Consider the following 25,750-nt stretch of genomic DNA (forward strand, 5'->3'; position numbering starts at 1 on the left):
TGATAAGTGTATGTGTGTGTAAAAATATATATATATGGGGAGAGAGAGAGAGAGAGAGAGAGAGAGAGGGGAGCTGAGAAGAGACTAATCTTAAGCTATTATTTCATCAGAGGCTGAATGCTGCATGCTAACGTGAAAGGGGAAAGAACCAAGGAGGAGTGAGCTGTTGGATTCCTCTTTCCAGTCCCCCCTTTCCCCTCGTTGGAGTTTCTGTCTGAGCAATATGGCACAGTTTGTGACTCCATCTGGAGAGCTGACAGCACAGGCTGGTTATAATAAAGCTTTCAGCCTTTTTCCCTAAGTCTGTAATTAAATGACATCACGGAGTCTTAAATGCATCAGCTGTAAAAGTCAGAAGGCTGGAACATCCCATGAAAGGGAGGAGAGTGTTTCTGAGTGTTAGAGAAGCTCGAGTGTGGAACTGCTCCAGGAAAGCTGTTCTAAAGCTGCTTGTGCACGGTTCGTTGCAGGAGTTGTAGGCTGGTAAGTGTGTTACTGGTTCAAGGTCTTAAGACCCAAAGTGTAGTTTTAAAAAAAGCCTGTTTTGCTCAGGGACAGAGGGGTGTGTGTGTGTGTGTGTACGTGTGTGTGTGTCTGTAACCTCTGCACGCTTACTTTAAGCAGGTTGTTTGGGGCTTTTAAGTATTCTGTATGTCTTGTTTGGGCAGTGGTCAAAGAGAGCAATTGTTACGTGTGACTGCTGAAGGGTGAAACTGCAGAGAAATAAAAGCTGAAATTCATAGAATTATAGAATTTCTGGGTGGTTTGGGCTGGAAGGGACCTTTAAAGGCCATCTAGTCCAACCCCCTGCAGCGAGCAGGGACATCTTTAGCTGGATCAGGTTGCTCAGAGCCCCGTCCAACCTGACCTGGAATGTTCCCAGGGATGAGGCTTCTACCACTTCCCTGGGCAGCCTGGGCCAGGGCCTCACCACCCTCACAGGGAAGAATTTCTTCCTAACACCTAACCTAAATCTCCCCTCTTTCAGTTTGAAACCGTTACCCCTCGTCTGTCACTCCCCTCCCTGATCCAGAGTCCCTCCCCACCTCTCCTGCAGCCCCTTTCAGCACTGAAGGCTGCTCTAAGGTCTCCCTGGAGCCTTCTCCTCTCCAGGCTGAACACCCCTAACTCTCCCAGCCTGTCCTCACAGGGAGCTGCTCCAGCCCCTGAGCATCTTCGTGGCCTCCTCTGGACCCGCTCGAGCAGCTCCGTGTCTTTGCTGTGCTGGGGGCCCCAGAGCTGGACGCAGCCCTGCAGGGGGGGGTCTCACCAGAGCAGAGCAGAGGGGGCAGAATCCCCTCCCTCGACCTGCTGCCCACGCTGCTCTGGGTGCAGCCTGAGAAGCAGCAATAAGCACTATGAAGTGGTGTTGATAAGTAATCAGATATTTTCTGTCTTTCTCTCCTCTTGAGTCATTTCTTTTGACATGAGAAGCATAACTAAGGAAGTGTATTTTAAAAGTAGATTGCTTTCAGTCTGACACTGCCTCCTAGACATATAAATGAAAAAATTATATGCAAAAAACCCCTACAACATGGACTGTCGAATTCAGTCTTCCCATTGGAAAGATTCCCTTCAAAGTACCTTAATTTCCATGTTAACAGTTGGGGTTTTTTTTAACTTTTGGTGCTTCAAAAGTACCTGAGACACCTCGGAATAGTTTTTGTTTCCCCCCTCCCTCCCCCCTCTAGCTTTTAAACAATTACTAATATTGATTCTAAAGTTCTAACTTCTGAGCCACTCTAAGCGAAAGCTACCTACCACATTTTCTAGCCATCTTGGACCTGGGCAGACAGACATGAAATTTTCTTTTCAGAGATCGAGCAGGTTTGTAGGCTTGTAAAATAAAAACGAGATCTGTCAAGTAGGAGGGGTTCACTTTATCATGCAGGAGGATTTCTGGCTGTAACTGCCCTTCAAGTTTGAAGCGCTCAAGGCTTTACCTTAACCTGAGTCGACATTTTTATCGCTGTTTTCTTTGGTGTCCATTTTACCTGGGGTCTTAGAGACACACCACTGAAGTAAATAGATGATAAGGACATCAAAAATACATTCAATAGCTGTACTCTTCTCAAGTATTTAATCATATGCACTTTCTCACCAGTTACTCACTTCCCAAGCTGCTTCTTTTACTAAACTGTTTTTCTTCTGCTTGATTCATCGAGGACTGCCCCAGTCCAAGAATTTGTGAGCACACCCTTGCCCTCCATGTGCACCTGGTGGTGATAGGATGCACCACGCTGTCCAGCTGCAGGAAGAGTGACTTTAGGGAAGGCGACTGCGATTTCTGTGCGGATAAGCAATGGTGACCTGCAGTTGTGGGAAAGGAGATTGCGGATCAGAAGATAATCTGCTTTGTACAGTGTTAAGTTAAATCTTTAAGTTAAGCTTTAGTATGTACTGCATCTATTTTCTGCCAAAAAATAAATCAGGTGCTTTGTGTGATTTCATTGGGGAAATTATCCCTTATGATTCTATTTTTAAAAAAGGAAAAAAAAAATTAAAAACCAACCCAGAATCCAAAAGCTAAGAAATCCCAAGAGCTGGAAAGATAAGAACAGGTAAGGTTGTCCTTATTTCCAGCAGAAAGGAGTGGTCAGCTCGTTAAGCGTGGGCATAAGCTCTCGTGTATTCTGGCTGTCCAGGCATCGTGCACGCTTGTGGCAAAGCCACACTCATTTAAAGAGATGGTCCAGGAAAACTTTGGAGAACTTCAGAGGGGCTGACTGTCACTCAGAGCTTCGGTTCTTTGAATGAGGCAGCACCAACGTGAAAGGACTTGTGTGTTGAAGCACGGGCCGTGAATAGAAAAAAAACCTTGCCAAATGGGAAATGAAGATGGAGGGAAAAAAAAAAAAAAGGTTGTTATTTAAAAGCAGCAAACGAAAGGTACAAAGCAGCAGAGTTGGTCTGCGATGCCAAGCCCTTTCCGAAAGAGGGCAAGTCCAAGTCCTGCTGGGATGTGCTCGTGCTGGCGTGGCCCTGCAAGGCACGAGGCAGTTCTTTGCCTTCATCAGCTGTACGAGCCAGGTGGTGTCTTCTGCTCACAGGCGTTGTGGAACGCATTTGCGTTACCACCACCCAAACTCATCATCTAGGAATTTCAGAGGGAGAGGGGTGGTTTGTGTCTTCTTCATTTTTTCCTGGTCTTTATGTCTATGGAAGTCAGCTTGAAACCATAACTGAGGTGAACCCTAAAGGTTCATAAATAGGAAAGCAAATGAAAAAGAAAGCAGCCTATTTTTTAATTCTTACGACTTTTAGATTGATTTTGTTTGAGTCTGACTCATTCTTTCATGTTTATGAGAGGCCATATTGTACGTCTGTAGAGTTGTCAAGTCCAGCTACGGTGCTGTATACATAAACCTAACAACAACATTTATTTTAGGACAAATACTGAAGGAACAAATCATGATACCACAGACCTTTTTTTTAATTATTTTCCTCTTCTTTTATTAGCCATGTGTTATCTGAAAAAGCATCTTTTCTTCTTTTGGAAGAATGGAGGGAATGAATGAGTTTATTTTTGGTGTGACTTCTGCTCCAATCATCAGTTTCGAATGGCCAAGGGAGAGCCCGTAGAAGATGGGACAGACTGCAGAAGTGTATTCTCCCAGTTATTTTTTTCGTTGTTTCACCTATGAAAATAGGGTCGATAACAGTAGATCACGTTATAGATGATGCTGTTATTCTAGTTGTTCTCTACCAGTGGACTTCAGTTTGGGCCAAGACCTACCTGTCTTTTTTAGGTCTGTGCTACTTTGCACAGACCAAACATCATCCAATTATTTAGTTTGGGAGACATCGTTCTGGTTTTTAAAAGGAAAAAAAAAAACTAATTTAGTGCATGGACAGAACTGAAGAGTTCCACCAAGCTGAAATGAAATGGTGAGAAAAAGCATCCCAAGAACTGACCCCTCCAGACACCTATGCCTTGATTAATTCATGTCAGTGGGGTGAAAAAAGGCATCTTTGAGCTTTTCTCTGCCTAAAATTCTCTGTATTCATAAGGAACAGAGTCCTGAAAGATTGAAAGCCCCTCTGCCATCAGCATTTTATATCAGTGCCGTTCTAGGTCCAAGATGACTTGGAAGCAAGTTGTGAGTAACTGAGATGCTTTGACGCTATGGCTTTAGCAAGGGGGTGGGAGGACAGGAGGCAGCGAAGGGGCTGTGATCCCTGGTGACGTGGCAGGAGAAGAGCCAGATGCCACCTTGACCTTCTGAGAGACCTGGAGTATCACTGACACAGGGATAGCGCTTGTCTGATGTCTCTACCCACAGCAGTGGGGTTGGAAGTAGATGATCTTTAAAGGTCCCTTCCAACCCAGACCATTCTATGATTCTATGGTCTCTTTTTCTGTGTTTATGTGGCTGTTTTAAGTGTGAAGTTAATGCTTCAGTGTAGCTTGCTGCTGCTCACACAAGATCCCGTCCTCTGCTGCATTCTCTCCTTCTTATTTACTGCCTCTCCACTCCGCTGAAGAACCAGCACCACCAGACTTTGCCGGTTAGCAGACGTTTTGGCCAGCTGGCTAAATAATGAGTGTTTCACTAGTGCAGCTCTTAAATCTGATATTGCTCTGCTGCAGTGACAGCAATCCCACCTTGGCTGCTGTGTAGCGCTAAATCAAGCAACTTCAGCCAGGTTATTACTGCAGGAGTGGAAAGCAGGGCCTCCAGGCAGAAGAAATGTGTCCTCCAGCGTGGGCATAAGGAATACAATCAAGGCAGCGTTGGAGAAGCCCAAAGGAAAGTCTTGGGTTAAGGCATCTCTGAGACTACAACTGCACCCATTAGAGAGTTTTAACAGGGAGATCCATGAGCTAAATATTCCTGGAGACTGAAATACAGGTTCACCCAAAAGATGTCCTCTTCAGGTCACGGGTGATGTGTGCTGGCCCAGGAATGTAGGGAAAGTTTCTTGATTTTCCAGCTGTACTGGGATAGAGAGGAGCCTAATTAACAGTGCTGATAATCTGGCTCGTTGGGGTACAAGAGTGAATTCCTGGGTATTTTTGCAGTACATTATGACTTGCAGCTGCCGAGGATGAAGTGTAAATGCCGTGTTTTCAAATACAGCTTTCCATGTCAGGATTTCACCATCAGTGCTTGAACATATGTATTATAAAATGGAGCTGGTGATTTGGGGCATTTTAGTTGATGATGTTTTGCTCAGAAACTTTCACTCTCAAAAAGCAAATTTTAGGTACTTTCTGAAGGCAGGGCTCCTTTAAGTTGTCTTGTACCTGACACCTAAAATCAATATATTCTGAAAATGTATTTCTTTACAAAAATTAATTTGGCATAAATAAATTATTTACAGCATTCAAGCACTATTCGCACTATTAGTTAAGAGGAAAAAGGTGAAATGCAGAGGACTAAAATGATTCACACAGGCTGGCTGAGTTAGGACAAGTGTTAGGGTCCTGATTCCTGGTGCAGTTTTTACAATGCAGGAAGATAAAATTCGTGGAAAAAAATCCAGAATAAAACTCCTGCAACATCCATCCTGTCCATGAAGTTGCAGAATCCACATTGTTACATTTCCCATAGTTGTACACATATTTTTTCCTATTTTTTGGCAATTGAAAAAAATTGAGAGAGAGATAGAATGTGAAGAAACTGAGCACAATTTACAATGCAGGTAGCCACAAAAGTAGGATTTTATATCAGAAAAACATAGTTGTATTTTGTAAGATTGCTGCTGAATTATATCTTCATGGTTCTCAGTGTTTATTTCCACCCGTTTCATCTTCCCAAGCTCGTAGGACTTGCTCTGAGGTTTCTCATGCCTTGGAGGAATATAAACACAAACATGAGGCTTTATTTACGGGATGACTTTCGAATTCAGACTGGGAGAACGCCTGCCCCTATTGCTGTAAGAAACATCCTCGTAGCCCAATAAATGTGTGGGGTTTGCCATCCCTAGCAGAAGGCCACAAGCTTTGCAGGGACCCGGAGTTAGTATTATTGTAGCTGGACTAATAAGAACTCTTTGCTGTATTTTGATAGACAGTTAAGAGTTAATTAGGCTAACAGCTTCCTGGCTGTGTGCATGTGGTGTGTCCCTTTTGCAAATAATAAGATTTTGAGTGTAACACCACAGCTCATCGCAGTACACTTTCTAGCTGGGAAGATGAGATACCAGAAAGCTGCCATCCCATTTCAACTGGAGTGGTGCTGGCTGCCAGGGCAAGGTGGGATTGCCGTGGATGAAAGGCTGTTATATCAGCCCATCTGTTACATAGCCTTAATTAGTGTAATTCCCATGCAGACATAAACGGGAGTTTCCCCATCCTTGCTGTAACTGTGTGCAAGTTTCAGAGGAGAGTTCCTCTTGAGCAGTGCATAACATCGCACGAGACCTCAGAGATGCGGAGAAGCACAGTTCATGTAGAATCATAGAACCACGGGGTGGTTTGGGTTGGAAGGGACCTCAAAGACCATCCAGTTCCAACCCCCCCACCACGGGCAGGGACACCTCCCACCAGACCAGGTTGCTCCCAGCCCCATCCAGCCTGGCCTTGAGCACTGCCAGGGAGGGGGCAGCCACAGCTTCTCTGGGCAGCCTGTGCCAGGGTCTCACCACCCTCACAGGGAAAACTTTCTCCCTAAGATCTAGTCTGAATCTCCCCTCTTTCAGTTTGAAACCGTTACCCCTCGTCCTATCACTCCCCTCCCTGATCCAGAGTCCCTCCCCACCTCTCCTGCAGCCCCTTTCAGCACTGAAGGCCACTCTAAGGTCTCCCCGGAGCCTTCTCTTCTCCAGGCTGAACACCCCCAACTCTCTCAGCCTGTCCTCACAGGGAGCTGCTCCAGCCCCCTGAGCATCTTCGCGGCCTTTAGCCATCAAAAATGTTTTAACCTGTGCGTTTGCAAGCATTGATTTGTGGTAGTGGGAGGACAAAGTCGTCAGCAGGGTCACCGTTAGCACTGCTGGGCAGTTTGTGTCCCATGCTGTGGGATGCAAAGGCTCTAGAATCTCGGTAACTTCTTACTGGCCTCTTCTAGCCTGATTTTTGAGCTTGATAAGGAGCCTTTCTAGTCAATGTGCTGCATACAGTTCTCTTGTTCTGTGCCTGTGTCTCAAGATAATTTTGCCTTACTGTAAAACATGGGTTCTTTGATCTAATAGTCCATAATCAAAAAGTTGTAGTGTGCTTTAGACTGTTCTTACAGACCTATTTTATACAATTACATGTTTACAGAACCGAATGCTGGTCACTCTTGAACTGGGGGGCCCGGACCTGGACACAGCACTCCAGATGTGTCCTCACCACCCCAGGATGCTGTTGGCCTTCTTGGCCACAAGGGCACATTGCTGGCTCATGGTCAACTTGTTGTCCACCACAACTCCCAGGTCCTTCTCCACAGAGCTGCTCTCCAGCAGGTCAACCCCCAGCCTGGACTGGTGCACGGGGTTATTCCTCCCCAGGTGCAGGACCCTGCACTTGCTGTTGTTGAACCTCATCAGGTTCCTCCCCATCCAGCTCTCCAGCCTGTCCAGGTCCCGCTGAAGGGCAGCACAGCCCTCCGGTGTGTCAGCCACACATCCCAAATAATAAAACTGATGCATATGAACATAAAATGATGTGTACCAGGGTCAGAAAACAGTTTTCCCAATGCCAATACAGCCCTCATATGTTTATGCTGTGTTTTACAGCAACTTCGCTCACTTTATTAGGGTAATGAATTATGTGTGTTTTATAAAGATCACTCTGTAGACAGAAACCGACTGTCTGGGCAGAAGACATCATCTGTCAGTAATTCCTCATTTCAGGTCTTAAGATCAGGAGTTTAAAAAAATGTCATACACAAATGGAACTACACAGGGAATTAGTTTAACTAGTTAAATTAGTTTAATTTAGAAGAACGCGGCTCTTGGTGTTGGAAGTTGCTGAGGACATTGGAGCGAATACCCTCACTCTTTTGAGAAGAGGAATAGGATCCTTAACGGAGGTACAGCATCCAATTTGTCCAGATTTGCTGCCTGCCGTAGCACAGCATCGTTGCTCAGGTCCATTATGATGCAAATCCATTTTATTCATTAGCTTGGACCAGACCCTGGATGCCAAATGAGGTGGATGATCAGAGGCGGTTCAGATACCTGCTTTTCATCTGTATTTATCCTGGAATCTTTTTTCTCCACACACGTTCTGCAAGCATCTCTCCTTGTAAAAAGAGCCCACTGAGCCTCATCTCAGCCCTTCAGAGGAACAGTGGTGGCTACTGAAATTTCTGGTGTAGTTTCCTTGCCGTAAATATCTGCAAGAGCATATGGGAAACTTTCCATCGTTTCTTTTTCTGCAGCTCTGGCTCTGTAGTCGAGGTACGCACTTATTAATGACTAGAGCCTGGAGCACAGCTGGTTCTTTGATCACTTTTTCTTGCCTTCCTAAATAGCAATATTAGCGTGCCCCAATTGAGTTAAGTTTTTCTGCCAACTTACTAATGAATGTGATTAGATTGGAACTGCACGTAGCTTAACGTCGCCTGGCTTGATTTGTAATCTCGGTCTCAAAAGTGCAGTATCTTTCCACTGGCAGCTATTTGTGTACAGGATCTTTGCGTTCCTGTGCAAATAGCTGTAACTCAGCAGCGCAGACACAGGTACGTTGGGTGCCAGATCCATGGCATGAAAGCCGCTGAGCTTTCCTCTGTGGTGTTGCATGCCTGAGGTTACTGAGAAAGTAAAGTAATTGTGCTCAGCTTGCACTCTTAATATGTGTGTGCTTGCTTACCTGGGTGTCTTAGAGCGATTTGTATCGTGCATGCTGTTGTCGTGTAATTTCCATGTGATTGAGTGTGATTAAAACCCAACCGAGTTCAACAGCATCTCAGGTCAGCTCTGTGCTCTACGTGAAAGTCAGTAGGGATCCCGTTCTGTTTTCTGGAGGTTACTTGCGCACATAGAGAAAAAATATCATTGATTTGCATTATTTGATCCCTTAATTGATGAAAGCCAGGAGCTGATTTAGCTATAGTAACTGAAATTTCCTCGGAGGTCCCTCGGGGTCGGATGGAGGAGTACCAGAGGTGCTAGCGCATCTTTTTATTGGAGGTCAATATATTAATTCTCTCCCTGGGGCTCTTAAACCAACATCTTTCCCCACTTCTCAATTCCCTTTGCAGAGCAACAGGTATTCATTACAACAGGCTGATAAGGAACAAGAATCTTCAAAGGAGGCTTCGTATTTATTTACTCGTTTCTCCTAATTTTAACATTGCCCTAGGCTTATTGTGTTTGTCCTTAGAAGAGGGAAAGAACAGGCAGAAATGGGCTTACTGCAGAGTATAGTTACTCCCTAATCAGTAAGGAACAGAATAATTTTGAAGAGTGTGATGTACTTAATGACCATGGGGCTTTCCTCAAACCAAGACCATAAAATTGTTATATCCATTAAAGAGCTCTAAAGTTGCCTACTTAAAGTGACTCAGAACATTAATGCTTCCCTCCTTCTAGCGCAGTCCTAGAATCACAGGATGGTTTGGGTTGGAAGGGACCTTAAAGATCATCTAGTCCAACCCCCCTGCTGTGGACAAGGGCATCTCCCACTAGACCAGGTTGCTCAAAGCCCCATCCAACTTGGCCAGTCACCCCCCTGTTCGCTCCAACCATGCACTTGTGGGTCCTGGTACCACCTGGATGTTGCTGTTCATACCAGGATGGCAGGGAGTCTTAAGAACCTGAGAAACTAAGTCACTATCGTCAGGGATGAGGAAGGCAGAAGAAGAACCCAAGTCATTGCAGCATGGGTCTGGCCGATTCCCTCATTAATAGATCTGACCGTTGGGCAGTCTGCATGTTTCTTGGGTCTGCTCATGACTTGGCTACGGAGATGCTATGGCCTTAGGAAGGCTTTTGTGTTCTCATAGGCCTGTTGCACACATACATGTTGTTCCTGGGTGTTCAGCAATGGCTACTCTTTGCCTCAGTTTCCTTACTTACAGAATTCGCCTTTTTAGTTACACTAATATTCTGTGGTGTGAGAGTAGACTTCCACCACCGGTGAATTTGGCTTTTAGTTGAAGCACCTTCCTGGATTACACAGCTACTGTCCCATCCAAATTCTCAAGTCAGGCAATCAGGTATATGGAAATGATCTGGGATCTTTGTTCTTCTACTCCATCTAACCTGTTTCAGGACCGTATTTTTGACGTCTTCGGGTACAGGATTAAAATGTAGAAAGGAGGCTTAAGGGATAAACGTGATGTTGAGTGGGATAAACGTGATGTTGAGTGGGATAGAGGGACTTCCACAGGTTTCTGGTGTGATGGTGTCTTATTTCCTAGTGTAAAATGGAAGTTGGTCTGGGCATGTGGAGAGAGCAGGGCTGTCCATGGAACTGCATTTCCCAAATACTTGCACGGACACAGGGCTGTGGGATGTTACCATCCTACAACTGGTGGTTAAACTGAGCCTCCTGACTGTTTCTCAGTGTTGGCTAAAAGGAAGGGCAACTGCCGCAGAGAGGACAGCCTGGGCTGCATCAAGAGCAGTGTGGCCAGCAGGTCGAGGGGGGCGATTCTGCCCCTCTACTCTGCCCTCGTGAAGCCCCACCTGGAGTACTGTGTCCAGCTCTGGAGCCCCCAACACCAGAAAGACGTGGAGCTGTTGGAGCGAGTCCTAAGGAGGGCTACCAAGATGGTCAGAGGGTTGGAACACCTTTCCTACGAGGACAGGCTGAGAGAGTTGGGCTTGTCCAGCCTGGAAAAGAGAAGGCTCCAAGGAGGCCTTACAGCAGCCTTCCAGGACCTGCAGGGGGCCTACAAGAAGACTGGGGAGGGACTTTTTACAAGGGCCTGCAGTGCTAGGACGAGGGGTAATGGTTGGAAGCTGGGAGAGGGCAGGTTTGGACTAGATACAAGGAAGAAGTTCTTCACCCTGAGGGTGGTGAGGCGCTGGAACAGGTTGCCTAAGGAAGCTGTGGATGCTCCATCCCTGGCAGTGCTCAAGACCAGGTGGGACGGAGCCCTGAGCAACCTGGTCTAATGGGAGGCGTCCCTGCCATGGCAGGGGGGTTGGAACTGGGTGGTCTTTGAGGTCCCTTCCAACCCAAACCATTCTATATTCCATCAGCCTCTCACTGTTGCGATGCCTAAGTGAGGTGTCTATAGCAGGACGTCTGAACTTGGCCCTACGTGCTCCTAGAGGCAGTAGCTTCATCAAACCCTGATACTCAGGACATCCCCAGGTGGGCCCTGAAGTTACAGTCTCTTGGTTTGGACTTTTCATTTGTCCCGCTGTGGTTTTTTTGGAGTAACCCCTGATTTAACCGATTGGCCCTACCCCAGTCCGCACACCGGAGACTCATCAGTCAGTTGGATGATAATGAAAGCTCGCGCCATCTGTCTGCTTGTTTAATGGGGTGTCAGCACATAGCAAATAGGAAGTAATTGGATTGACAGACACAGAGCCAGTTATTGGGCCGTTTGCTATCTGATGGGGAAAAGCAGAGGAGCAGAGAGGTGTATCAAAGCTAATCTGATAGGGTCTGTTGTTGTAAGCGCACGCAATCTGCCACACCAAATTCACGGGCTGTGAAACCGCTGGCTGGTTAAGAGTTGTTCCTCGCTGCCGCCCGCTCCAAAGCCATCCTTGCATTCGTGTTACAAATCCATTATCATGCAATCTAATAAAAAACAGTTTGCATAAAGATGGTGCCCATTTATAAAGCTGTCACTACAGCTACTCTATTAATAGGGCCATTTTAAAGATTTATAGTCAGCATATGTTACTTTTTTACAGGAGCCAGATTGAGAGCTGTGGGGTTTGAGCACGAAGAGTGTGCCACCAGATCAGATTTAAAAATAATATGAATAGTAAGTTAATTTTTACAAAGCTGTTGTGCTCAGGAGAGAATGTGAAGTTGTGGCGGGGGCAGCATTACATTTCAGTGGTGATCAACAAACTGAATATAATGTGGCATTAAAGGGAATAGGATTTGATAACACAAAAAGCTAAGGTTACTGAACTTCAGATTTCGGATCACTTTGTGTGATAGGATGACATTATATGATGGTTCTGTTAACATCTTTATTGATGCTGAAGATTGATGCTGAAACCTCACAATATTTCTATGCGAAAGGCAGGAATTCAGTTAGAATTGACGGTCAAGATTGTTTAAAATGATAATGCTTTTTAAGCAAGGCTGTGTGTATTTTCTTCCTTGCACAGTACCGACCACATCAGTAGTAGTGAAGTCGTGTTACTTGTTGTTGTGTCATGGGAAGTAATCATTGCCGTTACTTCTATAGTAAGTTAGAAGCAGAAGAAGCGATGGGATCCTACAGGGTTGACTTCGTCTCATGGACAGAAAGTGCCTCTAAGCGTACACGTGCCCCGGGTTCATGTAAAATAAATACATCGCAGAACTTCTATAGAGAGAGGGATTGATTGACCATGGTTAGTACATTTATCTTCTGGCTTCTGCAGGATTGGATTTAAATTACAAATGGATCGAGAGTGGGTAATTTAGTACAGTGGTCTTTTTGGATTATCATCTCCATCGTGAAGCAATCTTGTAACTTTGAGGCAACTGGCAGGCTTTGCTCAGCGTCGGTCTAGTTTTGGGGTAGAAGCTTACGGTTTCAGGAGTCAGAGCGGAGAGATTTGGTGGTGCAACATCAGAAGAGCAAAGGGGTGGCTGGTTGTAGCAACTATTTGCTCAGTTCGGTATAAACTTCAAACACTTAGTATTTATCTGTTTTTTTCAGTGACAAACGATAAAGTAGTAGTTCATCAAAGCTGTGTTTGAGGCGAAGGTGAAGCGTGTTGCTGTAGCTGCTGAGCTGCGCATCGCAGCTCTGCTTTGCTGTCCCCGTTTGCAGCATTTTACATTCTCCTCTTACCTGGCTGTGCACAGTTGGGGTTTGTTGGCATCTTAATGATACCGTACCCTTCCGCAGTTTTGAGGAGCTCTTGCTTTGCAAACATTCATCGCTTGTGGCAGTAATGGGGAAAAACCAGGCTCTTTATAGCCAAGCAACCCCAAAAAGTTCCTCAATAAATTAGGAAGAGACAAAAACATTTGACCACAGGTTTCCTGCTTCCAGGTTCACACTGTAAAGAACTTGCTTAAAAGGATTGAAAAGGAGGTTCATGGCATATAGGGAATAAAGCTGCTTTGTATTTGTTCTCAAAACGAACTCAGAGGCCTCATAGCGTAGTTAGGAGTCTGTAGGGGGTGAGCAGGATGAAAGTGGAAGTCAGCTCTCAAAAGCACCCGTGTAGGTTGGGCTGATGTGAGACTGCGGCACACGCTGGCGTGTGTAGCGGCGCACACACAGACACGCACGCAGCTCCGCCGAAATGGAGCCTCGGGGAGGGGAGCAAACACGACCCTGCTGCTCACCGGTGACATCTGAAGAGGTTTTTGTCTCTGGGGCTGTGGGGTGAAGACCTGTCTCTTCACAAGTATGCTGCGGAAGGTCTTTAGGATCTGAACAAAGCTCTGGTTTTCCAGGTTTGATCGAAAAGGCCTCTCCGAAGAAGTGGAGCAAGCTGAGTTTGTCTGCCGTTGGGGGATGAAAGGCCAACACCGAGGGACGGCTCTTGTGAGGAGCCACAGACAGTACATTGCGTTACATCCCACGCAGTGCTCCGTTACTGGAGCCACCGTTCTCCGCTTTACACCGAGGTGCTCTCGGGGAGAAGGTGTGAGTTTAGAGATTCCTCTTGATGAGACGTACACCTTGTAGGATAAATAAATTGCTCCAAAGCCCCAGATCCCTCTGGTATTTTGATGGGCTGGGAGTTGAAAAGGAAACGAAGAGCCAAACAGCAGCTGCATTTTGGTGGTAGAAGACAGGCCAGTCTTCTCGTTACTCGGTGTTTGTTAGTAAGCATTGCCTTCTCATGCTTGTTAAATGCTTCTGATGCTGAAAATGTGCTCTTTGGGATGTGTTTTAGGTTGTTGCAGAGAGTCACGTCAGAGTTCAGCCATGTCCCAGCCATGTTTTCACCCGTAGTTAGGATTCTGGCTTGCTGTGCATTGCGAATAGTCAGAATGTCAAACAGTCGTTCTGCCTCAGTAGTAAAAAATGATGCGGTGCGAAGCAAACTAGAGCAGTGTTACTGGTCACTTTTTAAGCTTCATCACAGAGAGGCAGTATGGGTGGAAAAATGGTATGGAAAGTAGATCAAGGACCATCAGCATCTGGACAAGGGTGAGGTGAGGAGAGGACGGACAGTGAATCATAGAATGCATTGGATTGGAAGGGACCTCTAAAGGCCACCTAGTCCAACCCCCTCTGCAACAAGCAGGGACATCTCTAACCAGGTCAGGTTGCTCAGAGCCCATCAAGCCTGACCCTGAATGTCTCCAGGGATGGGGCTTCCGCTACCTTTCTGGGCAACCCGTTCCAGTGATCCACCACCCTCATATGAAAGAGCTTTTTCCTAATGTCCAACCTAAATCTACCCTTTTCTAGCTTAAAACCGTTACCCCTCGTCGTATCGCTGCCAAGTCTTGTGAGCAGTTCTGCCCCTGCCTCCTTATAGGCCCCTTTCAGGTATTGGAAGGTCACTATAAGGTCCCCCTGGAGCCCCCTCTTGTCCAGGCTGAACAACCCAACTCTCTCAGCCTGTCTTCCCTATGAAGGGAGGTGCTCCAGCCCTCTGATCATTTTCGTCGCTCTCCTCTGGACACGCTCCAGCAGGTCCACGTCCTTCTTGTGTTGGGTGCTCCAGAGCTGGACACAGTACTCCAGGTGGAAGTCTCACCAGAGCAGAGGAGCAGAATCCCCTCTCTCGATCTGCTGGCTGTGCTTCTTTTGATGAAGCCCAGGATGCGGTTGGCCTTCTGGGCTGCAATTGCACATTGGTGGCTCATGTCCAGCTTTTCATCCACCAGCACCCCCAAGTCTTTTTTCCACAAGGCTGCTCTCTAGCCTGTCTTCTCCCAGCCTGTGTTGATACCGACGGTTGCTCTGGCCCAGGTGCAGGACCCTGCCCTTGGCCTTGTTGAACCTCAGGAGGTTCACCTGGGCCCAGCTCTCCAGCTTGTCCCGTGTCTGGGTGTACATTTACCACCACCAAGTGGCGATGACTTAGTGCCTACCAAGCACATGTTCCTCGTCCTTTTCGGATGCCAAGTAAACCATGGGTCACGCCCACATCTCCAGCTTGTCCCGTGTCTGGGTGTACATTTGCCACCACCAAGTGGCGATGACTTAGTGCCTACCAACCGCATGTTCCTCGTCCTTTTTGGATGTCAAATAAACCATGAGTCACGCTTTAATTCCAGGTCAAACATGGCTAAGGACATGTCCAACACTGAACTGCAGCTTAGCTGTTAAGCTATAACTCAACCTTGGAGATCATCTCTCCATACCACATAGAGATGCCACCTTGCTCAAAAGCGGACCAGCTGCATCGTGTGCAAAGCTCCTTGGATCCCCAAAACCTCCACCCGTGACTGCTGCTGCAGCTCCAGGTTGTGTTGCTTTCCATGGAGCGTTCGTGATTTGTATTTCGGGTACATCCCCAGTAAGAGAGAGAGCTGATGTGATTCACGCTTGAGGTACTCTTCTTTTGCCTGCCTTCAGAGAGAAGCAGCTGGACTGCATCTGCTCACAGAGGGAGCTGCTTGTGGGTCTTCCAGACGTATAAATGTTATATGCAGATTTGTGGCGCTAGTAATTGCTGTGTTTTATCTGCAGAAAGGGAAATAATATCTTTGCAAGCTGTCTAGAGATAGAAGAGGAATAAAGTTAGATTTTCGCTGCTGTAAATTCATAGGCCAATGGATTGGGTTTTGGCTCTGCAAACTAATGCCTCTACAGATTTACAACTAGGCTCAAAACCTACCCAGTTTCTATTTCTTAAGTAACGTAGCCCCGTTCCAGTGGTCTGTACAGTATATTTTCCCATGTTTTGCCCAGGACTGTGATGTCAATATGCATTTCATAGGCTTCATTTCACAGGAATGACTCTTGAGTTGTGCCGTTTTCTTCCTTTTTGAAACTCAGTTTCTCTGAGTGGGTCACAAAAACTCCGGGTTGTTTCTTGCTCAGATTTACCAGTTTTGGAAAAATCACACCTGGCTATTAGCTCAGGTTTGGCGGCAGATGGGCATACAGCTGCTCCCTGAAGCTTGCTCATGCCCTCGCAAGAAATAGGAGGAGAGAGACAGCGAGATGCAAGTATCAGTCCAGCCACCACGTCAGAAACCTTCCATCGAGTGGGCTCTCGCTAATATTTTGCGAAGCACGATTTACCTTGTGCCGGCTTCATCGAGGAAATCGATGCAGATGAGATTTACCTCTGACAAGATGGAAACGAAAAGCGAGGAAGAGGCTTCATAGCGGTGCACCCACATCACCTCTACTAGGCTGTATCGAAGCAGGAGGATGTTTTCATTCACATCCTTGCTGGTGGGCGTTAGTGAAGATGTTCAGCTACAACAGCAACCCCAAAAGCAAATTAAAGCAGTTTTGAGGCCCTGAGGAGCGGAATGGAAAGATGGGGTGCTGTTCAAATTATGCAGTTGGAAAGGTTGTAATTAGCACATTAAAATTTGCCTCCCGGGTTCGACCTCCCTGACAAAAATCCGTTGTGGTTCTGCTGCTGTTGCTCATGGTTCTGGCTCGGTGAGAGGCACCTGAGCTGTAGGGAACGGTACACGCGTTTCTGTGCATTATGAAGATCTAATTGGTTCTGGCTCTGCCTCTTGTGGTCCAAATACTAGCCAATATTCCCCTCTGGAGACATCAGAAGAAATTGCACCTGGTCTGTCCTGAGAGAGTTGCACTAAGTCAGAAAGTTGTGTTCTTCAGGGGATAGGTGAGCATTAAATAAGCAATATTTTTAGCACAAGGTGATAGCTAAATTGTAATATAATTTTTTACTGAGTGTGAGTGGTGTTTGTAGCGCCTCGGAGACAATAAAATACTTATTTTTTATATTACGCCACCATGGGAAGAAGGTATTTCTTACCTCCTGAACAGCTAGAACACGTAAATAAATTCCTTAAAGCTCATGGGTTTTAGCTACTGTTTGAAAAAGCATTCTGGACTCTGATCTTCCAGCACTAAAGCTGTTGGCTCTGTGGGGACATGCTCAGAAGCCTTTACACTAACCAAAAGAGCTGTATCGTGTAGTCGAGATTTTATTGGCTGAGAATTTCTGTCGGTATAGGGAGGGACTGAAGGGTTGGGGGCTGACAGTAGAATCTGGCCATTTGCCCAAAACAGCCCATGAAACTCAGCTTGGTGTTGCGGACACCAGTCTGTGGTGCTGCCGGTTAACTTGCGTTAAGCTGAAACCTTAATATTAGTGAAAAATGCCCCAAATTTGGTGTTTTCTGTTAACAGGAGTCATTTGCCATAGTTGTTACCTTCCCGGATGTTTTCTAGGCTACATAATATTTCAAAATATTCTTGTCTGATATTTGCTGGTTTTCTGTCTGGTTTTGCTAGGATTTTAAATGCACTTAGCATAGCTAAATCTCCATTGAGTGTCCCAGAGCAGTTTACACTTTTTTATTGTAATGTATTCACATTCTGGGTCACCTAGAGAAGAGCTTAAACCTTTATTCCTGCTGTTGTCCCCTGCATACAGCTCCCTTTGGACTGACTTCATACAGAAGCGGCTCTATTATCTCGCGTATAACCACAATATTTATCAGCAGCGTGCTCCTGAGTGAAATTTCAATCCTGGGGTAGCTGATAATGTAACCAAAATAATTCTCTGTAGTCAAGTTTTTATGCAAAATAATGTGGTTTCTGTTGCTTTAGTACCTATTTGATTGGTCTTCAGTGACAAAAGATGTCTGGTCTATGTGCTGCTGTGAATTTTTTTAATTTAATTGTATTTACTGTATTCTGCACATATCTTTTGGTATGGGAGCACAACTGAGTCTCACTTTGGCAGAGGAGAGAGGAGTCAGAGATTGGACCAGGCTGTGGGGTGGATGAGAAGTAGGTTTTATTCCAACTGGATCATTATGTGAACTGGAGATACTGAAATATAGACCAGTTTGGTTGTGCATAGTTGTTGAAATAGACTCTTTGCCTGGCCACATTGTCACTAGGGTGGTAAATTAGGAATCAGAGCTGTACCTTGCTGGTTATCAAAGAGCTTGGCAGGAGAACATCGTCTTTGGCTGTCCCTTCTGTTGACCCTCTCCCAAAACGCCTGCTGTTGAGGTGGGAAGGCTTTCTGGATGGGTAAGGGACAACCTGGGATCTTCCAGGTGTCTCTCTTGGTTTGAATGTGTCTTCAAACCTGCAAGAACCTATAGTCTTGGATATTTTATCTCTAATTTCCTGGAGTCTGAACAACCAGTTTGGGATTTGCCATTCTGGCGGTAACCAGTATCCAGTTCAAAGGATTTCTGATGTTTCCTTAATCTTCTGTTGCTTTGTGTAAGCAAAACCAAAAGGTTCGTTTCAGGTACTTGGGTGTTTTATGACTGAGATAGAGAGAAAAGAACAGTTTAGGATCATACAGAAATGAAACAAGCTGAAATGTAAATTTGGGCTGAATGTCGGTAAAAATTTTCTTAATAAGGTCTCAGAATATTTTTTTTTTCTGTCATTCCTTTGTTTGAGGAGGGAATTTCAGATGATATTATCATCATCATTAAGAAAAGGAGTAGCTGATGTTATGCACTTTCCATGACACGTCTTCAGTTTCTTTTAATGATATTTTAGAAGACATCTGATAACAAGGAGACAGAAGAAAGCCTTGGGAAGGTGACAGTTGTAGATTTCTAAATCAATCCATACAGCTTCTTTAGGTTTTATGGGGTTTATTACATGCTTTCAGCCTAGGTAAGACAGTCCTCATAGACAATTAAGTTGTGAGTTAGAACGAATTAAATTTTCTGAAACGGTTTGCCTTTTTTTCTTTTTTTAATCCAAATGACTGTCATTTACAAAAAGATACTTCATTTTACTGAAAGTGCTTTTCTGTCTAGGGGGAATGCTTAATTGCAGCCACAAATCACCTCAAATGCTTTCATAGGAGGATAAAACAAGTTAAAAACTGTGCATCATTTCGAAAATGCAGGTTCTGAATTCAGGATAAGATGCAGATTTCTGGTTTTTACCCCTGCTGCTCTCTTCCAGAGCTCAGTCCTGGCCAGACATCTCATAAAAGTGTCCTTCAGAGCAGCGACATCCCTACGAGCCTTTTTAGGACTTCAGGCAATTCTCAGGACTATCTACAGTGACCATTATCCAAAATCCGATGACACACCTCGCTCTGCATTTTTATTCAGAGAAAGCATTTTAGCATTTTGCAGGTCTGACGTACATGGCGGTTACGTTAAATAAGTGAAATTGCTCAGCAATAGGGGAATTTTCTGTCCTGAATGTGCCACGTGGCTCATTTTCTCGCTTTTAGCGAATACACCCCACGGTGTGTTAACCTTTATAGGTTTTTCTTCAGGTTTTCTGTGCTGGTGAGAGATGATTTTAAATGTGGTTGTTGATGCTGTTTCAGAAACCCTGCTAAATTACAACTGAACGCTTCTTTTTCGAGTAGAATAATCGAAGCAAATGGAAAGTGAATCAAAGCTGTTCCTCCAAGGCCTTCTTTATGGCCCCTTTTTACAGTGAGCCATATCTCAAATTTCCCTCTTTGGAGAGTAAAAAGAAAATAGTAGGGTATAAAAGGGCTCAGTGGCACAGCCTTTCACCATCACAGTGCTTTCTGATGGAGTTTTTTGCAGTCCTTTGGATTTACGCACGTGCAGTTATGTCCAAAAGCAATTTGAAGAATCCTGTCCAGACCTGACTTCCCTGGTGCTGCTCCGTTTTATTCCAATGCCGAAAAGTTTTCTCCACTTTGATTTTTAGGCATTTTATATAAGCGTGTCATTGACCAAAATGTGATTTCTCACCACGTGCGCTGGTCCACAGACAGACTTAAACGTTGGTCTCTGGGATAGCCGTGGGTCAAATTGCTTTTCTGACATCTTAATAGTTACATGGGTAGCTTGGATGAGTAACACAGGAACATTTTTGGAAAGTACTCTTAGAATATTTTTTTAAATGCTGTTAAACATTTCTTTCCTTTATAAAGACTGAAGTATGTTTGAATAAGTTAACCAGCAGTATTTGAAATTTAGATAAATAAATAGCACAGGGTGTGACTGTGAATGTACGTGTATGGGTCTGCCAAGCAGAAAATAGGGAATATCTGTTAGGTTGTTAATGCTACCCAATACTTCCCATTTCAAAAACTTCTTTTCCAGTTTCTTGTAATTTGGCTAGTCTTTAATTGCCAACTGGGGATAGATATTTTTTTTAGAAAAATGTGTCTAAAATACTTGTTCTTTCTGAGAAGGAGAAGAAATGCATTGTACATGTTGGCAAATTCTGGTGACCTTTCCTTTGGCTGGGAATTTGCGTCTTCCCATTTCTCAGCAAGAGCAACTGCTGTGTAAAGGGTGAGCCTTTTGCCATTTCTCTGAAAACACCACCAAAACTTGGCTTAGTTACCCACCTTTGAAGAAGCACAGTGCTCACACTCTCATAAGAGGCTTCCAGCCCGTAGCAGCTGAAGTTCCTGATGGGCATGATTCTGCCTCTAGCTAACCAGGACCAAGCCAAGGGCAAGGACCTTGCAAAGGTGCCTCCCCTCAATGTTTGTCGGGCTCCCATGCCTGTTGGGCTCCAGCTGCCTGGAGGAGGATGCTTCCCGATATAAATGCCAAGAAGAGATGCGAAATGTAGGATGAACAAGTGGGATTGGGAACCAAGGGAAGTAAGACAACTGGTGGCGAAATTCCTGCAAACAGGAGTCTCATGAAGAAAGAAGAAGGCAGGAAGAATGAAGCTCGGAAGCAGTGCAGACAGCCCCATGGGACGTCGTGGCGGAAGCGTCTCACGGATTCCCGCAGGTGACAGTTGGCTGTTGGTGCATGTTATTGCAGTCACGTGGCAGAGAGTTGTGAAATCCCGGTGCTGTGACGTTCACTGTCGGAACACTGACCATCCTGTTCTTAGGACAAGCGTCCACTGACAGGAGCAATGGTGTGCCGTTGTGTAATTAACAGTTATACCACGGCGTCCTGCACAGCAGGCCAAACTACAGTGACACAAGCGACTCCAATCCTTCCTTTTCCAAACTTGTCAGTGTTTGACTTCACATCCTTAATTCTCTTAAAAAAATCCATAAAATTCATGTTTTCCATTAGATTAAGCTGTTCTTAATGACCCTCTGAATAACCCAGTACAGAACACGTAGGGTGCTGTTGCGACGTAACATGCTAGAAGGATTCTTGGTGCAAATCTGCTGTACGTCTGTGTCTGGAGCCTTGTGATGCTTGCTTGGGCGCGCCGGTCATATGCTCAGTGGGCTTTTCCTCTTGGTGGGGTGAAGGTTGGAGCTGCACAGTGGCTGCCTCGGGTGCTCCATTTGCAGAGCAGATTTGGGACTCGTCCTGGCTGGTGAAAACATGGTGAGGTCATCTTTGAACCACAGCAGATCATAGCAAAGTGGGTTCCAGTTGTCCTTTGGGGCTGTTCTAAGGGCTAATGTACTGTTGGAGCATCCAATTCGTGAACTCTTAGGGCTGTTCCCTACTGTACATGCTCTGACATCCGTACTACCTTTTCTCTACTTCCATTTCCTTTGGTAGAGATCTTTTGATTAAATGAAGACTTCAGAAATTGTCTGTTTTTCATTACCATTATCATTTAATCAAGCTATCCGTGAACATTCAAACTTAAGGTCTCTCATCCATATCCTCTAGTCCTCCATGCCATGCCGTTTCAGTCTTAATAACTTTTTCCTGATATCGAGTTTAAATCTGCTTTCCTAAGCTCTCGACCATTTGTTCTTTATCACAAGTGTTGCTGAGCATTCATAAAATCCCCTCTCGCAGAGACATTGCTATCTAGCAGCTTTCTCGTAATCTGTGATTACTTTATGGTTCGTATCAAGTAATATCAAGGGATATATTTTTGATTCTTACCGGTATTAAGTGAACCACTGTTGTCTTGTCTATGCCAAGAAGCTAAAGCCTATTAGAACATGTCAACCATCAGGACTCAGTTCTCTAATCAAGGTAAAATTTGCTGGAGATTAAGGCCCAGGTCTTTAGGAGAGATCTGAAATGGTGATTAATGCCAGGTACTGGGAAACAAAAATTCTTGATTACACCTTTTGCTGCCACTGACCTTTCCTCAGCCTCACACAAGCAATTTAGTCTCTGGTATAGGAAACGCTTAGAAAACACCCTCAAGCTGTTGTGGGATAAGGAGTTGCTGTAGGTCAGCACATCTGAGCTCTGGTAGTTTGCTGCTAGTTTGTACGTGGCCACTCTCCCTCTGAAAGTTTTCTTCCGTTTATGTCCGTTTAGCCATCTGTTAAGCGTGTGCTGAATTTTAAAAGTGTTTAAAAGTTTTCGCTGAAAGTGACTCGTTTCAAATTCAAGCTGCTCTGCCTTGCCTTTCCCATCTGAAAGGGGTATAACGGTATTTGATTGCATGGTGCAGGTATTGTAAGAATTAATTCACATTTTTTTGTGAGTTCCGTGCATCAAAAGTGCGGTGTAAGTAAGCATATAAAGAAAGAGCGGTAGATTTATTGGCAGACATGAAAAGATACGCTAAGTTAGTTTAATGTGGTCCCATCAACCTTGACAACGTTCCTTAAGGACATCAGCGGTTGTCACTCAAAGCTGGTGATGTTAGGTCTGTTATTTCAGAGATAAGCTCAGTGGTGGTCTCTCTGCTCTCTTCCCCAATGACTCTGCAGTTTCCCTCTTTGATAAAGCCGATTCACTTTATCGATCTGTGAAAGCCGGGGAATAAACTGCCATCTTTTGCACTTCTCTCCAGGCAACAGCATCTCTCTTTGGAGAGAATGGGTCCCCGCACGGAAGCAAGAGCTGCATCAGCCCAAATGTGCCACTCTAGACGGATGGAGTCAACACTGCAGTGGCTTTAGGGAGTAAATTGTTCAGGCTTGAGAGAAATCATGCTACTAAAATTGACAGGAGCTCCTCAGTCAGTCCTCTGGAGGGAATCTGCCTCCTCTGGAGTGCTGAACACGGGGGTAGAAAATTATGGACAAATAAGCAGACCTCGTTGAAGCTTTGGGGAAAATGATTAGTGGTAAGGCATCTCTAAGAAACACCAACCACGCTGGTACTGTTAGAGATGTCTCATGCCAAAAAGGTGGTTCTTAGTGAAGAAGAGGTGGCTTTCAGGGTGCAGGGGGTGTTGCTGCGTGTGTTGGGAGATCCAAGGTCAAACAGAAGCTTCTGCTGCTGCTGCGTAAAACAAAGGTAAAAACAATCCCAGCCTGTCCAGGAGTGGGATTAAAATAGAAATGATCGCGAGGCGCTCGCATGCATCGATGAAGAGGGCCCTGTGAACACCATCCACGTTTCTCCCTTTTGGACAGCATGTCTCAATCCATTAAGACTCCTGATACTCAATTCCTAATTGTTTTGATACATGCCATTTTGAAAGGAAGACTAATTTCATTACCTCAGATGTAAGTTAAAGAAATGACAAGGTAATTTCTAGAAGAAACTCCTGTGTGTTAAACAGATGGCATCAGTGAGATAAAGATATTTTACAGGAGGAGATGGCAAACATTTTGTGTTAAAATATTCCCAGAATCGGCGTGCTGTTCTGCGTGCGCAGGAATGGAATCCTAGGATGAAACAATAACACATAATAAAAATATAGCACAATACAGACATACCTGATGCAGTATGACACGAGCATAATACGTATGTGTTGCTTTTTTCAGTGATATCTCTAGACTTTGAGCTGGAATATACTGCTGTTCAGTTTAGAGATGGGGAACCCACCTGTGGGAATCGAGTGAGCAACCCCAGAAGGAAGTTTGCCTTTTCCTGAATTTTTTTATGGGGGGGTTATTTTTCAAAAGACATCTTTCCAGCGTGTCTCAAATACAGCAGTCAGTGATTTTTGGACAGATAAACACAAGTGGTGCTCGGGTTGTGGATTTTCACCAAGTCCCCATTTTGTCTGTTCTTCTCCAGCCGTTGAGTCTTTTTCTCACCACCTGTTGGCATTTAATGTATTCTTTTTTATTTTACAGACCTTTTCTACTCTTCATGCCTCATGTTGGTGCAGTCTATAATAATTCTCCCACTGCAGGTGCTTGGCTCCGAGATGCAGGAATGGCAAAGGCAACGCTAACACATTTAGAGTAACTACATGGTTTGATGACATTGCATTCTCCCCCTTCTGTTTTCCAGGTTTATCCAGGAGATAGAGCACGCCATGGAGCTTGGCCCAACCAAGCAGTGTCCGCTCCGCGAGTTCCTCACCATGTACATCAAGAACATCTTCCTCAATCAGGTCCTGGCTGAGATCAATAAAGAGATCGAAGGCGTCACGAAGGCATCTGATCCCCTGAAAATACTGGCTAATGCAGATACCATGAAGATCCTAGGTGTGCAGCGGCCTCTTCTGCAGGTAGGAGCTGAGTGAACTGTCAATTCATCTCTTGCTGTTCATGTCTAGCCATCACCTGGCTCTATAGCCAATGAGGAAAGACACAGAGCTGCTTGAGCGGGTCCAGAGGAGGCCACGAAGATGCTCAGGGGCTGGAGCAGCTCCCTGTGAGGACAGGCTGAGAGAGTTGGGGGTGTTCAGCCTGGAGAAGAGAAGGCTCCGGGGAGACCTTAGAGCAGCCTTCAGTGCTGAAAGGGGCTGCAGGAGAGGTGGGGAGGGACTCTTGATCAGGGAGGGGAGTGATAGGATGAGGGGTAACGGTTTCAAACTGAAAGAGAGAGATTTAGGTTAGGTGTTAGGAAGAAATTCTTCCCAGTGAGGGCGGTGAGGCCCTGGCACAGGCTGCCCAGAGAAGCTGTGGCTGCCCCCTCCCTGGCAGTGCTCAAGGCCAGGCTGGATGGGGCTGGGAGCAACCTGGTCTGGTGGAAGGTGTCCCTGCCCATGGTGGGGGGGTTGGAACTGGATGGTCTTTGAGGTCCCTTCCAACCCAAACCATTCTAGGACTGTAGGATGCTATGACCCACAAAATTGGTCTCAGCATTGAGTGTGTAACTACGACCTAGTGCAGTGTCACCGCTAGTGAAGTCCTTCCTCTCCTGGTCTCAGTGTGCAGATGTGTCGGTGTACGTGGGCTCTTCTGTTTTGCTTCTGCAAGACGCACTGTCTCCCTGGAATGTCAAGCTAACGGCATTTTTGCATCTTGCCTGGCACGTGCCGTTCTTAAAGCGCCTTGTAGCCATCACAACGCATTGTCAGCAGCTTTGCTTAAACCACTACCACAGCAGTTTATTTTCAAGATTTTCAATCCTGTGTGCCTCCGTTAGAAGTTCTGGGGCCGCTTGCAAACCACAGAGCCGTGTGGTTGGACTAAATGCCGGTGCCAAACTACCAGGAAGGGAGCAAAGATGCTGCCTCCCAAGTGCGGCGTGTTTGTTAGGGATGTGATGCTGCTGCAGCGAGGCAGCTGTATTGCTTCCTCAGGCAGATAAGAGAGATTTGAGAGATTTGGCTTTGAGGTTAGAGTGTTTATTTGAGAAGTCTCTTCTAAAATAGCTTTTTTGAACTTTAATGTGGAGTAGTGATAATAGCAACAAGCACAGTTCTCATCCCAGCTACATGGGTAACAGGACAGTGTGGAAGCCCACCCAAAAACTCTGAATTATACGTGTTGCGTGGGACTGAAAGGAATGAACTGACTGTCAGCTCTGACTCTTGCTGTGATTTGGGTCAAGCTCTTTTAATCCTTTTAAATTATTCCCTCTTATCTGTAAAATTGTCTCTTCAGGGTTGAATAT

At 45.4% G+C, this 25,750-nt stretch overlaps 1 protein-coding gene across 1 annotated transcript in view; it reads left to right on the plus strand.

Moving 5' to 3' along the window:
* EXOC4 (exocyst complex component 4) overlaps positions 1-25,750 on the plus strand; it is a 405,200-nt gene that overhangs the window by 273,740 nt on the left and 105,710 nt on the right. Inside the window, exon 11 of the mRNA XM_086475059.1 lies at positions 24,197-24,416. Coding sequence (XP_086331185.1) covers positions 24,197-24,416 — 220 coding nt within the window. The remainder of the gene's footprint in view (positions 1-24,196; positions 24,417-25,750) is intronic.

Source organism: Leptosomus discolor, chromosome 1 (assembly GCF_034619465.1).
Source record: "Leptosomus discolor isolate bLepDis1 chromosome 1, bLepDis1.hap2, whole genome shotgun sequence".
NCBI classification, from domain to species: Eukaryota; Metazoa; Chordata; class Aves; order Leptosomiformes; family Leptosomidae; genus Leptosomus; species Leptosomus discolor.